Below are 13,317 nucleotides of genomic sequence, written 5' to 3' on the forward strand. Positions count from 1 at the left end.
TGAAGCGGCGGTATGTGTGTGTGCATGATTTGGATAAAGGCATTGCAAAACTGTGCTTGTATAGCTGTGTCCTGAATTTAATGAGCTTTGGCCAGACAGCAGAAATCAGAAATAGCCAAGGAATTCCACAAACAATCCTGAACAAACTGTTCCATGAAACAACGACTCCTATAGAGACAGTAAAGACATTGGAACTCTGCACTGGTCCTTTGTTTGTGGTGAAGTTCATCTTAACTTGTTTTTTAGTATTTTTTAGTATAATAATTTAGCATTCTAAATTCAGAATACATTTAGAATTGTGAACTCCCCTCTTCTTACACAAATGCTATTTAATAATGTCCTTTTTGCAGGATGGCAGCTCACTGAATCTGTTGCACAACGTGGCTGGGACGTCTTGCTCTCGATCTGGGAGGCCGCCTGGCAGTTCTCAGCCTGAACTCTACTGGAAAGTGGTCACTCACTGCTAAAGCCTGTGAAGGAAAGTGGCAGAGCACAGTCTTTGATTCAGCAAGAACGACTTCAGCCCCGGTTCGAATGCAGCGCACAAGCCATAAGCATAACAAGTGGCGGAGTGGAGCCAGGTCTCGGGGGGATGCAGCACTGGCGTGGCTTTCTTACTAGGGCACTGGCATCACCTGCCACCAGCTGCTCAGGTTTCCCTATTTCCTCACGGCACTTGGGGAGAACAGTTTCCCCCAGCAATGCTGTGTGTCTGTATGATCAAGGGCCATGGTCTTGAATACACAGTTAAGGCCCAGTGGCTCTACCAGAGCTGGGGAAATGGCAGCTGCTAGAACGGCTTTGCTGCTATGGCTCAACACAGCCACCTGGAGCTTTGGACTCCTATGGGTGACACTGCGACAGGGACCACCATGATGGAGTACCTGCTCTTTTATGTTTCCCATGTGCTAAGTAGTCATCATTCATTGTTGCACGAAGCCGCCCCCGCTGTCCATACTAACTCAGCAGCCCGTCTTGCAGGGAAGTCCTCTGCAGGACTGGCTACCGTGCAGATAGAAGTCCACAGATGCAATCTTAGGGAAGGCTATGGATACTGTGGCCCGTCAAGCACAAAGATGGGCAGTCAGTTGCACTCTGGACGTACAGCCAATGTGCGTGATCAGCATTCATCACAAAGGGAAAGGGAAGACAAAGGCTGGGTTTGCACACCACACGGAGACATGGTGGGTTTTTTACCCATGTTGTCTGAACCCAGTTACAGAATTTCAGCCAATCCTGGAAACCATGGAGATAAACAATGCTTTGTCGCATGGTTTCCACACTTCACTGAGGATTCTCATTGGCATCCAGACCTGGTAGTTTCTTTTTTCTGTCTGTGGTGCAAAAACACCATAGAGTCCCATGCATAGAGCAGCAACAGAAGGGGCCACTCCGGGAATCCAGGCTCTGTTAGCCACCGTTTCTGGTCAATGGGCACATCAACACACACTTTGTTCCTGCGGCTGTGCCAATCACCCTGTTTACTTTCTGCAACTGGGAGAAGGCAGGTATGAAAAGAGAAGAGGGAATTGCAGCAATAGTGTTGCATTTAATGTAAAAACACTCCTTTGGAGGCTGGATGGGCTAGGAAATGTTAAAGAGATGGATGTACAATCAGGAGGGGAAAGAGGGGAAACCTGCCTCAAGACCTCCATGGACCGATCTGAAGAGGCAGCTGGGGCCGATGGGAAACAGTAAAGAATAGGATTATGCTCATAAGGGTTGCTGTGAAGTGTTATGAAAGTATCGGCATGGAGGGGAGCATGGAAACCAGATTTACCCAGAAACTATGTCACCATCGACTGGTAGGCTAAAGAAAAAAAAAGTGAGCCAGGGAAACAGTGCAGGACCGTGTGCCATGACATGTGAACCCAGACAGTGTCTATGACCAATGTCACTGTGTGCCACTGTAAGTCTTCAAACTGACGTGTTCTGTTGTGGTGGTCAACTCATGGCCCTTTGGATGTTTGGGTCTACAGCTCAGATCAAGCCAGCATGAAAAAACGGCGAGGGACGGTAAGAGTCAGTCCAGCACACACTTAAGAGGTCACCAATTCCCCATCCACATTCCAAGGGACCTTTTTGCCTGGCCCCTCCCTCGCGAGGGTCATGGGACTCCAAGCCAGCCCTTCGCCACAGCCTGCTAGCCTGCATCCTTCCCAGCCATTGCCCAAGCCAGCTAGGAATCTGGAGGGCAACCAGCTGGGGAAGGCTACTCTATTCACAGCCCACTTGATCCACCTAAGTCTCTAGTTCGGGCAGATGAGCATGGATGTGTATGAAAGCAAGCACTGGAGCATGTGGCTCAGGGGGCACATCAGTCCTCCTACTTGACATCCATGTGGAAGGCCTTGGGATTCCCTTAGGAAATCTGAATCTTCCTCAGCGTTTGGTTTCTGGGTCTTCTCGCTTCTCCCCACCGCCTCCTTCTTGGTATTCTGTGCCTCACCCTTATACCTGGCACTCTCTTTCCGTGCTTCCCTAGCTCAGATGCAGCACTGAGCACTGGCAGATGCAGGATGACAAGAGGAACAAAACAAAACAAAACGCTTTGTTTATGCAAGAGCCATGTGGCACAGACCTGCTCTTCAGTCATCGAAAAGGCACTCTGAAAATCAAAGATAGTCGCTGAGTTCGCCACAACGGCATTGATGAGCTTATCTCCGTGGAGCACAATCCTACAATAGAAGGGGGAAATGAGACCTCTGCGGATGGACCATCTGTCTTGAATAGAAGAAATCAGTTGCTGACAGAGGAACAGGTGGGCAGTCCGGAGTGGAGGACTCTGCGAATGGTTCGCCTCAGCGCCACAGGCCTGCGGCCGATCTGCTGGCCGGCAGATTCCAGTCAGCCGACAAGGGCCACCCACAATGGGAAAGGCTCAGGGCCAGCCCCAGGGCCTGCTGCCCACTCCTGCAGGACCCTGCCTTTTCCTCTCTGCCTCCGCACTCCTCCTTTGCAGTGCTCCCCGCCTCTTGCTCGCTGTGTGCACAGCAGGGGGGCGGCCAGGTTCTAGGCAAGAGTACCCCAAAGTGAGCCCTCCGGGGTTCTTCCGAGGCTCTTAGCTTTGTGTGGCTGCACACAGGGCTGCCGGCTTGCTTGTCTGCTGGAGCCTCCTTCTCTCTTCTGACAAAGAAGGGGATGACAAGGGGCTTGTTCGCAAAGAGACCTGCAACTGCTGAGGAAGAGGCAGCGGCCGACTGTCTCAGAGAGGCCCCAAGGAAGGTCAAGGTCAGGCATTTCTGCTCAAGGAACCGGGGAGCAAGACCCACGGAGCTCAGGGAGACTTGCAAGAAAACGTGCACAGGCTGGAGCCCCGAATCTTTCATCCGGAGCCTCTGGGAGGCCCTCTGCCCTCCTGCAATGGCTGCTTTCTGGCCCAAGGACCTCTGCTGCATCCGGTCCTCTGGACTGGCTGGCATGTTGCCCACAGGCACTTCACCTTCTCTGCCCTCCCTGTGCCCAACACTTTCTGCCTGAGGGCTTTCCCCGCTGCGATCAAATGTTCCCCCGCTCCCCCATTCATATACCCCTCTTTAGAAATAGGGGTGTCCTTAGGAGACCAACAAGACTCACGCTCACAGGCTCGGAAGTATATGCAACTGTGGCACGTGCAAATTTGCGCCTGGTGGGAAAGGCTTGTGGGCTGGAGCCCCGGCTCTCTTCAGCGGCTGCATCTCAGGCAGAGCTCAGTCCTTCCCAGCCTGCAACAAAGTGCTACAGCTGGAGTGCTCCTGTCCGCTTGCCCAGCCAGCCGTGCCCCACCCAGCAGCAGATGACGCCATTCCAGTTTTCTGGCTGCTCTCCTTGCACACAGTCCACCAGCATCCCTGGCCACGGGGCGTGCTCAGTCCTTGTGGGGTAGTTAGAGGATCCTGCCACTCCCCGTTTAGGCTCCTCTCGCGTTGCCTTGCATTTTGCAAACCTCCCATTTCTACTGCACCTTTTGGGATCTTCCTCTTCTCCATGCAGGGCTGCATGAGTCCAACACACTCCCCTCAGGACTTCTGACGTGCAGGAAAAGATGCCGGGCATTTAGGCTGGAACCCTACTCATGCAAAGCATGGCTTCCTACTCCGGGTGTGGGATGATGGGAGTTGTAGTCCAAGACACCTTGAGGGCACCGGGTTAGAGCAGGCTGAGCGCAGGGCTGGGAGCCTCTGCTTCTCAGCCGGGAGTAGGTCAAGCCATGCAGAGGGCCGCAGGACCAGCTACTCCTTTGCACAGCCCTTGCTGCAAAGGGCAGGCAGTCACTGCAGGCTGTGATTAGGCCTCACTTAATCAGTGCCACACACCGCTGGGAAAGGACTCCCGCCCGGGGCTCGAGAGCGCTCGCCTGCCAGCTGTTTCTGGGACCAGATGAGAAGAGGCAGTCCTGCCAAGGGCGAGGGGGGAGGCGGAGAGAGAGGAGCTGGGCGAGGGAGCAGGCTGACTCCCGTGGCTCCTTCTGTTCAGGTGATTATCCTGGCAGACTCAGCCAAGGTCAATCGTTTCCTCTTTGGACTTCAGAGGAAGGGCTTGCAAAGGCAGGGCGGATGGCGCACAAATCCGGTTCCTTGGAGCGCTGCCGCCTGCTTGCCTAGCGCACCGGCGTGCTGCCCACAGCACTCTCTCTGGCTTTCACCCCGGGGGCCGCGTGGTGTGGCCGGCTCGCTCCAGGAGTGCCGGCTCGGGAGGCGAGGCCGTGCCACGTCAACATGCCCCGCAGCTCCTGGGAGCCCACCGAGGCCTGAGGCAGTGCTCCCTTCGGCCGCTGAGCCAAGGCACAGGGAACGGGCCCCGGGGTGGGCTTGGTGCCATGCGGCTTGATGGCCAGCTGGCTCTGCCCCAGGCTGCAGGCGCCAGTGCCCAGGCGAGAGGCGAGCGATCCCAGAACAAATAGCTGGGAGTGAGGCCGGCCAATGGCTCCCCCCGCTGACTTGGAAGCAGGTTTGGGCTGGATCGGCTGCGCTGGCCAAAGCGATTTTCCATTCTCCTCTTCCCCATGGCAGCTCCACCGGCCCCGGGAAAATGCCGGAGAACCAGGCTGTTCTTGTGGTTAGAGCGCTGGGCAGGGACTCGGGCAGTCCAGGTTCAAGGCCCCACGCAGCTGTGAAGCTCACTGGGCGACTTTGCACCCGTCGCTGACAGTCAGCCTAACCTACCGCACAAGGTTGTTGTGAGGATAACATGGCCAGGAGGAAGAGCATGTCTGCCTTAGAGGACTTGTGCTCCTTAGAGGAAAAAGTGGGATGCAAGAAGCAAGAAACAAAATGCTATGCGGAGAGTTGGGAGACTGCTGAGTGGAGTCGGCTGTAGGATGGGGAGAGGGAGAACCCTGCACAACTGGGCAGCGGATCATTGGGGCCCTTAGCACCCAATGATTGCTTCATATAGAATGGGCTCTAACCTGAGGTAAACACTGGTTCTCACTGTATTCATAACTTGCATTCATAACCACCTGAAGTGCCGTTTTTGGTAGAAAGGAGGGTAAAAATAAAACCTGTAGATAAACACATTGACTTGGTGTACAAAACACCACAAGTAACCAATATTTTGTAATGGCTGGAATGGAGCGTTAATGGGCCAGCTCCAAGGTGCACAGTTACCTGTCATAGGGGCAGCGGGTACTTGCTTTCACGGTTGTGTCACAGTTGTCACCAATCAGCCAAACAAACTGGGTGTGATTTCTTAGTCGGATATTCTTCCAGTGCTTCTTTGCAACGTAGCCACAGCCAGCATTAAAGTCTCCCATGAAGATGAAATTCTGAAAAGAGGGATTATTAAAGGCAACCTCAAAAAGGCAGAGTTGCTAAAAGCAAAAGTGAAATGTATCACCCCACACCTGCACTGTTATCAATGGGTAAGTTCAAGGGATGGAACAACAGGGTAATTGTCTTGTTGAAAAGCCATCCTGCCGTGGGTGGGACAGGCATCCGGTATTAGGCTCACGCACAGCAGTGGCTGGCCCAGGAAGTTCTAGACATTGTTGAGAATTACTTCTGTGGATCTACAGAAGCTAAGACAAGGGTAGGACAAATAGCTGAGAAATGAAAAAAGGACAACTCCCAGCATTCCTGTCCATTGGTCATCCCAGAGAGCACCAGGTTGGGGAAGGCTGAAATAGAAGAAGCAAAGATGTGTGTGTGCACGTGAGAGACATTGTTCCAAGAAACCAGACCAGCCTTCCCAACCTGTTGCCCTTCAGATGTTTTGAACTGAAATTCTCATCATTCCTAGCCAGCATGGGAATTCTGGGATTTGTAGTTCAAACCATGTGGAAGGTAAGGTGGGGAAGGCTGAATCAGATGTTTACTTCTGAGGTGGTGTTATAACATCTAAGGTGAGATCCTGATATTGCTTAGATATGATAGGCACTTTGAGTTTGTTATAAGACAAAAGTGGGTTTTAAATCTAATGAATAAAGAAACATCAAGACTTCATGCAGCAGCGTAAACATGCCAAAGTAAAAATGACTAACCTTAGAAGCCCAGTGCTGTTTGACATCTAGGTACACATCATAGAGTTCATCGATTTCTCGCACAGACATTTCTGGGGTTGTGTGCAGGGGGATTATCACAAATTCCTTGGCCACTTAATAAGCAAACACACACACACACACACATAAAGGTCACTCATCAGCATTTTAATACTCACTTCATCAAGATTAGAGATACTGACAGATTTAATATGTTCATGGCTTCATTCCAGAGATATCCTGAACATGTGGGAAGGCATGGCAAATGGAAAGATTCCACTGCCAATTTCTTCTGATTTCCCTCACTTTCCACAATTCCCCATGCCCCTGCATGTGCTATTCCAGAAAGCCCCTCAACTCTCTGGAGCAGCTTTCATCAGTCTTGAAAACTTGGCAACTGCTGAAAACAACCGCTCTCACTGTGAAGGGCTCAGACTTTTGCAGCATGGCTTATTTAATATTTAGTCCACTGGGAACAACTAATTCAACTTGTAATGAGTTTTGGAACACTTCCCTGGTTCTGCAAAGGGCTATAATCAGGGATGGATTATTTTTTATGCTAAATATTCTAGAGTAGCTCCAGCCAAACTGAGATCTGTGTTTGCTAGGAAGGCAAATATTCAGCTCCACTGCTGAATTAGATGTGACCTTGCTTTTTATTATTTTTATTGTATTATTTTATTTCTGCGTTGCCCAATAGCCATAGCTCTTTGTAAGACCTTGAAAGATGCCTGTATGACAGGCTACCCAGGGACTCTACATTAAAAGAGCAATCCTATGCATTTTAAGACAGGAAAAAAGCCCACAATTCTAAACATGCCAGGATCATGTTGGGAGCTCTAGGCCTATTTTTGTCTAAGCATGGATAGAATTTTGCCTTAAATATAATACATAAATCAATATAGAGGATTTCCTTGTCCAAATGGGTGTTTTGTACTCCAGTTAAGAACTTTAACTGGGGAAGGAGAGAGGGAGGGAGAGTGTTGCACATTCGGTGGCATCTAACCGGTTTTTGGAGAGGAGAACCAGATGACGAAAGGCTCCCTGGAAAGCGCATCTTCGTCGCCAGGCTGCAGGTCAGGATACTGGTAGGTTTGCTTCACAGACACCATTTTCAGTCTACAGAGTTATTGACAGGAGATTAGTGATCCCAAGTATGGACCGTTTGTCCTGTTAGTTTCTTTTAATACATTGGCTGCTTTTTTGCCCAAAGGAGGCAAAAAGATAATACTCCAGTCTGTAACTAAAATATCGCAGGAGTTCCCGAGTCTCGAAGCTCCCAGCACGGCATCCCAGCAAGGTTAACCTGCAAATGTCTGAGGCCTCCGCTGTTCTGCACCATTGCAGTGAAAGTGCGGGAAAAACCTGATTCAGGGCAGAACATTATCATCCCCTCTTTGTTGACATGCTTAGGGTTAAACACAACTGCAACAGAACCCACAATCCCCCAAAATGGCAGCTTCAGAAGCAAAACACACCCAGAACCCTGCCAGAAGGATGTTAGAGAACTCAATCGGCAGCCAAGGGCTGTCCCAGATTCTTTCTCGGCAGTGTCCAAATGCGTGTTGCATCCATGAAGCAGGGAATTCACTTACCTGTAGAAAAAGGCATATTGCTCCTTATAGCTTTTTCTTCCTAATCTGTTGCTGACCACATATCTGTACGGTTCACGTGAGTAACTGAAGGAGAAAATCGAAACTGATCTGAGCCTGCAATAATCCCTCCTTTGTGCTCTGCCTTGAAAGAGCATTTGCCAGCGCGTAGTCCTGTGAGTCCCTAGGCAGGAGAACATACACGGAGGCAGACACACTCGACAGGTGAAAGAACGTTTCGCAGCTTAGTGCATTGGGCAGACTGCTCTATGGTATATTACCTGAGAGAGTCCCTTCCGCCCTTATGTCCTGCCCACCTACGGAGATCAGCAGGTGGAGCACTTTTGGTGCTATCACCGCCGCGGCTACAGCCTTGGCCACCAACTGGGATCACACCAAAAAGCCTCCCAGAGACAGAAAAGATGCATCATGTTCTCTGGGCTTGATTCCGCATCTGGCTCAGAGGATGGCCCTGAGGTGGAAGACGTGTCATCCAGGGAACGAGCGGCGGCTGCTCTGGGGCCTACTCTGCTGGGCTGCCCAGAGTCCTACTGGCGTGCATGTCGTGATCAGCCAGCTGAAAAGAAGCCATAGTGGGTGGGTTGTTTGCCTGCTAAGCTACACAACTCCCAACAAATGATCAGGTCCCCTGAGCTTTGCTGTGCCTTGCTGCCTGCTATCCTTCCTCTTACACCCAGCACACATCTCATGGGCCTTTGCAGCTCCTTCTCAAGCACCTGCTCTGCTACTCCACCAACCTGCTGATTTATTTTGCACAGTTTTGTTTCCCCATTTAGGGAGATTTCTGGTTTGGTAAATTTGCATAAATCTCCTGGAAAGTTAACAAAGATGATGAGGATACTCAAATCAATCTGAAGGTGGAGAAAAGCAAATAATACTAAGTATGTGCAAATCCCCCTTAAGTTGAGAAAATAAAGGTTTCAATGTTTTGGAAGGCAATGCAACTGAGGAGTAAATTGATTAGGTTAATTTCAACATGTAATAGAAAGGCAACATATTAGCAAGATTGCAAGAAACTCTCCTCCTCCTCCTCCCTTTACTACTCTTGCTAAGTGGATCTGCAGCCTCTTCTGGCAAGTCATGAGCAAGCCATCATGCCAGGTTTGGACATCATGACATACCACTCTGAAAATAAACTAGACCAAACAGCCCAACAACAAACCAAGGCTTCTCAGGAAGGCTTGTATGTGCTTAACAAGCCATGCTGAGAAAGCCATGCTGGGTTTAGACATCCCCACCAGCTGCTCTAAATCAAACAAGTCTGACAAGCCACTGTAGGCTGTTACATCATGTGAACCAGGTCAAAGAGTTACCCCACCCCACCTCACCCTACCCCTGGAGTTCCCACCACCTGCATGCCAGGCACCAGCATCTATACAACCATCAATGGCTCCTTAAAGCCCAGGCAGCTCCTCTCTGGTGGTGTGTTTAACAGCAGATCAGGCAGCCTTCAGAAAGCCTCAGAAGCCCCCTGCCTGTTGCTGAGTAAGTCCTGGCCAGCACAGATTTGCCCTGCTTCAGTGACCTTCCAGGAAATGCCACTGCTTCAGACTGGCCCCTTGGGGAAATCTGAGCTGAGTTCGAACAGCACACTGGAAGCAGACTTACTCAAACAGGACCCTCCTGACCATGGATACTGCCAGCATGTGCCACTGGTAGAATGAACAACGAATTTATTGCAAATTGTTTGGGTTTTCTTGTTGCTGATTTCTTTTTTTTGGGGGGGGCGGGAGGTAGGATTTTATTTTCTACACTGTGTTGGAAATGTCTTATTTTAAATTTTAAAGCAGAAAAGACATTCTTTCAAATAAACCTGAATAAATACTCGCTTTCAGAGCCAGCATCATGCGCAGGTGCCGCTGGCTCCCTGCTGAGGCCTGGGCTGCGGCTCTCCGGCCTTCCCTTTACTCTGGCTGCGCGTTCACTTGCCCTGTGCAGGGGCGCCGGCAGCAGTGCACACCGGGAGCAGGCACAGCACCCTCCCCCCCCACCCCCAGCCTCTCCCTCCTTGACAACAGTGCGGGCTGTTCCTGGAAGACGGGGCAGGGGAACAGGCGTCCGAATGGAAGTGAAGCCACCCTGGCAGGTGGCTCTGGGGGAACATTTGACCAACAGCTCCTGCTAAGCCTGGAGTGGACCCTGCATGATCTAAAATGCCCCCGTGGTGCGACCTACCCGTTCAATTTCTCCAACAGAAAGGGGCACAGTCGGTGGCCACTGTCCTTTATTTCCATCAGTAGCATGATGTCACACCTGGAAATAATCTGCAGGAGAAAACAGGCAGGGGCATTGAATGATATTTGGCTGGAGAGATCTGGAAGGGCATTAAGGGCAGACATGGGGCATTAAGGGTGTGTTCCCGGGCATGTTTCGACAGGCAGCTTCACCCAGTACAGGAGCGGGGGGCAGCTGCTTGCCAGCACAGTGTGGACCCATGGTCCAAAGCGAGTGAGCTGCTGGTCCGCAGTCCCCAGAGGCTTGCCCGGTGCCATTCACATCCTCCATGCATGGACCCCCACACCCCTTTCTCTCAGCCTCCCTCTGCATCTGACTTCTGGGCCGCAACATGTGAGGCAGTGGCGGTTCGAGATGCCCCTGGCCTGCTACTGCGGCCCTCTCCCAAAGCCACCCAGGCCTGGATGCCCCACTGGGGTGTTGCGAGGTGGCTGCAGCCGGCTTGCTCTGGCTCTGGGGCTGTCCCCTGAAAGAGAGGTTGACAGGCAGCCTCTCTGGAGAGCCCACCCAGGGCCCTCTCAGGAAGAGGCTAGGCAGCCAGTGTCGGGAGAGCCTTGATGACAGCCGCAGCAAGGATAACCAGTTCAGTCAGGAAAGACCCCTTTGGCCTTGAACCTCAGCCGTTTTATGGAAAGATCACCCAGGACCCCTGCAGTGGCTTATGACAGCATGCTACCAGATAGTGGTTCTCACCACCAACTACAAGCTTTTAGAACACACAGAGTGTTTTATAGATCCTGAGTCACGTGGGCCCAGCAGCTGGGCAGCTGATGACCAGGTAAGGTGCTCACCGTCAGAAGAAGGTGAGAGGTCTGCAGAGGGGGCTCAGTGCAATGGCATTTCACTGCAGGAGATTAACATAACCATCACTGAGGCACAGGCATTACTGTGGGTCTTGGCATGCACGTGAGGGTGACTGCAATGTTGTTAACCTGGCTGCCTTATCAGTTCTTACTGATCAGCAAAAACAATAGTCCTGGCAGCATCCTGGGGAAGCTATCAGGTCCCACTTCTTAAAGTAACAGGAAATGCTAAACTGGAACCGGGCTTGGAATTTTGGGGTGCTTCCTGAGAAAGGGGTGCAGGCATTTTATCACACAAAGGCACATAAGCCACCCTTTTCTGCCAGGATCTAATTTGAATTTTCCCAGCAATCCCACTAGCACAGCTATGTGACACCAGCCGCCACACAGACCCAGTGGAACCCTTCCTTTGGGAGAGGGTCCAGAGCAGGGAGAAGGATGGCTGCTCCTCCAAGGAGCCATGGGGGCATCAGCTGTGGCATGGGAGGAGGACCGGTGTGGTGGTGGCTGTGGCCACGGAGGCCCTTCTCCTGATGGCCACGGGAGTGGGCCTGAGCAGGAGATTTGTCCCCTCTTGCAGGAGGACCGGCCCCGGGAAGGGGCTCTCCCGGCAGCAGGGCTGAGGAATCCGCCCCCGAGAAAGGAAGGGCGAGCGCTCTTGCCCCGTTTCGAGCTCGGGGGAGGATGGAGGGAGCCCTCGCCTCACGGCACAGCACAGAAATGCTGCTCCCCCCGCCACTCATGCCCTTCGGAAGAGAAGGGGCTTTGGCCAAGGCCTGCAGGGCTGCATGGAGAGGCCTGGTGGCAGGTCGCACTGCTGGAAGTCCTCTAGACAAGGCTGGCCAGTGGTCCGACTCAACGCCTGTCTATAAAACAAACAAGGGATCAAAGAAATGCATGTCCTCCAGGCTGTCACTCTAATCATGACAGAAGGCCAATGGAAGCATTCGAAATGCTGGCATTTATGTATGAATTGCGTGATGAATAACACCCTCTGACTTTCCAACGAACATTTTCAACTGCTCTTTTTAACCATAGCAACATGACTGCAAAGAGATGTGAAAACGGGCATGTCACGAAGAGCAGTGCCTGCCCCCATTTTGTTGCTATCGGACAAAAGATTCAAAGTTTGCAGTTTACTGGGTGATGAAGGATCTAGAGGAGCAGTTGTACTTCAAGTTTTTCTTCCGTGCTTTAGCAGCACTAAGTGGCTTTCATTCGGAGCCAGACAGCCCTTCTTGCTTACTTTTATCTGATGCGCAGCCTTTTGAATGGCACCAAGCGCTTCAATTGCTAGTCTCCTTGGAGGGTGTTTATAATAAACGCACTTTCATCTATGCAGGCCAATTGTCTTGTGCTTATAATTCCTACTTAATGAGCCTGGGATACTTCACTGTTGTAATTAAATGAATTAAGAATGCCAGTAATGAAGCAATAACTGATGAGACTATTGATGAAAACAGAGTGATTTATCCCTCATGTACATTTATATTAGTATTTCTGCTAGATTTAATGTGTAAATAAATTTTGCTGAATACAGGTCTGCAAATTGATTTTTGCAATAGAGAAAAACAACAGACTTCTTAATGCTGCACCACTCATTAACTTGGAACTTGCCTCTGTAAAGGTAAAATATCCCGAAAGACGAATTAGATTAAAAAAAAAAAGAATTCTTACATCCATCAGCTGGTTATTTATTTAATCCCAGAGTGGGACAACATACCTTTACAATGATGTCCATAATTTCTGGTCTTGTCCTCTTAGCTTCTCCAAATGACCTCACATTGAAAGAACAGATTAGTAGGCTCTGAGCTGTGTGGAAAGCAACAAGCAGAAATAGAGAAATTCGCAGCATTTTTCGGACAGAGCCACCAAAATACAGCGCAGCAAGGTATATTTCTGTTACTTGGTACCCACTCGGCAAATACAAAAGCTGTGGAATTTCACTGCTATATTACATGCCATCTATGCAAATTAAGAGGCACATTGTTATTGGCTTCCTCCACAGTCCATTCAGTTCTTTATTTCCAGATTAAGAACAGTTGTTGAGAAATTTATGTAGCATTGTACCCTGGGGATTACCTGAAATGAGAGCCAACTTCCACAACTGACTAGGTTTCGTCTGAACTTTATGGGAGAAAATGGACTGAACTCCACAAGATAACAGCAGTGGACTGTCCCGGTTGCATATAAATAGAAACTGCCCTGA

The 13,317-nt window shown here is 50.6% G+C and overlaps 1 protein-coding gene across 1 annotated transcript; it reads right to left on the reverse strand.

The window, feature by feature from the left end:
- Positions 1-359: 359 nt before the first annotated feature.
- DNASE1L3 (deoxyribonuclease 1 like 3) lies at positions 360-12,963 on the reverse strand. Its single transcript, XM_044451517.1, has 8 exons — positions 12,832-12,963; positions 10,246-10,334; positions 8,053-8,136; positions 7,464-7,576; positions 6,461-6,573; positions 5,589-5,746; positions 2,582-2,678; positions 360-470 (listed from the first exon to the last, which is right to left on the reverse strand). The coding sequence occupies exons 1-8, from the start codon at positions 12,961-12,963 to the stop codon at positions 360-362; spliced, it is 897 nt and encodes a 298-aa protein (XP_044307452.1).
- Between the last annotated feature and the right edge of the window lie 354 nt (positions 12,964-13,317).

Source organism: Varanus komodoensis, unplaced genomic scaffold, assembly GCF_004798865.1.
Source record: "Varanus komodoensis strain SLA01 unplaced genomic scaffold, ASM479886v1 scaffold6_2, whole genome shotgun sequence".
Lineage (NCBI taxonomy): Eukaryota > Metazoa > Chordata > Lepidosauria > Squamata > Varanidae > Varanus > Varanus komodoensis.

What these genes read in the sequence shown, in the direction of transcription:
- DNASE1L3 (XM_044451517.1), bottom strand. Translation starts at nt 12,963, where the DNA reads ATGCTGCGAATTTCTCTATTTCTGCTTGTTGCTTTCCACACAGCTCAG. An exon ending in ACCCGCTGCCCCTATGACAG is followed by an intron (nt 2,679 to 5,588) that starts GTAACTGTGCAC and finishes CTTCTATTGTAG; the next exon opens with GATTGTGCTCCACGGAGATA. An exon ending in TTTCGATGACTGAAGAGCAG is followed by an intron (nt 471 to 2,581) that starts GTCTGTGCCACA and finishes TTTCCTTCACAG; the next exon opens with GCTTTAGCAGTGAGTGACCA.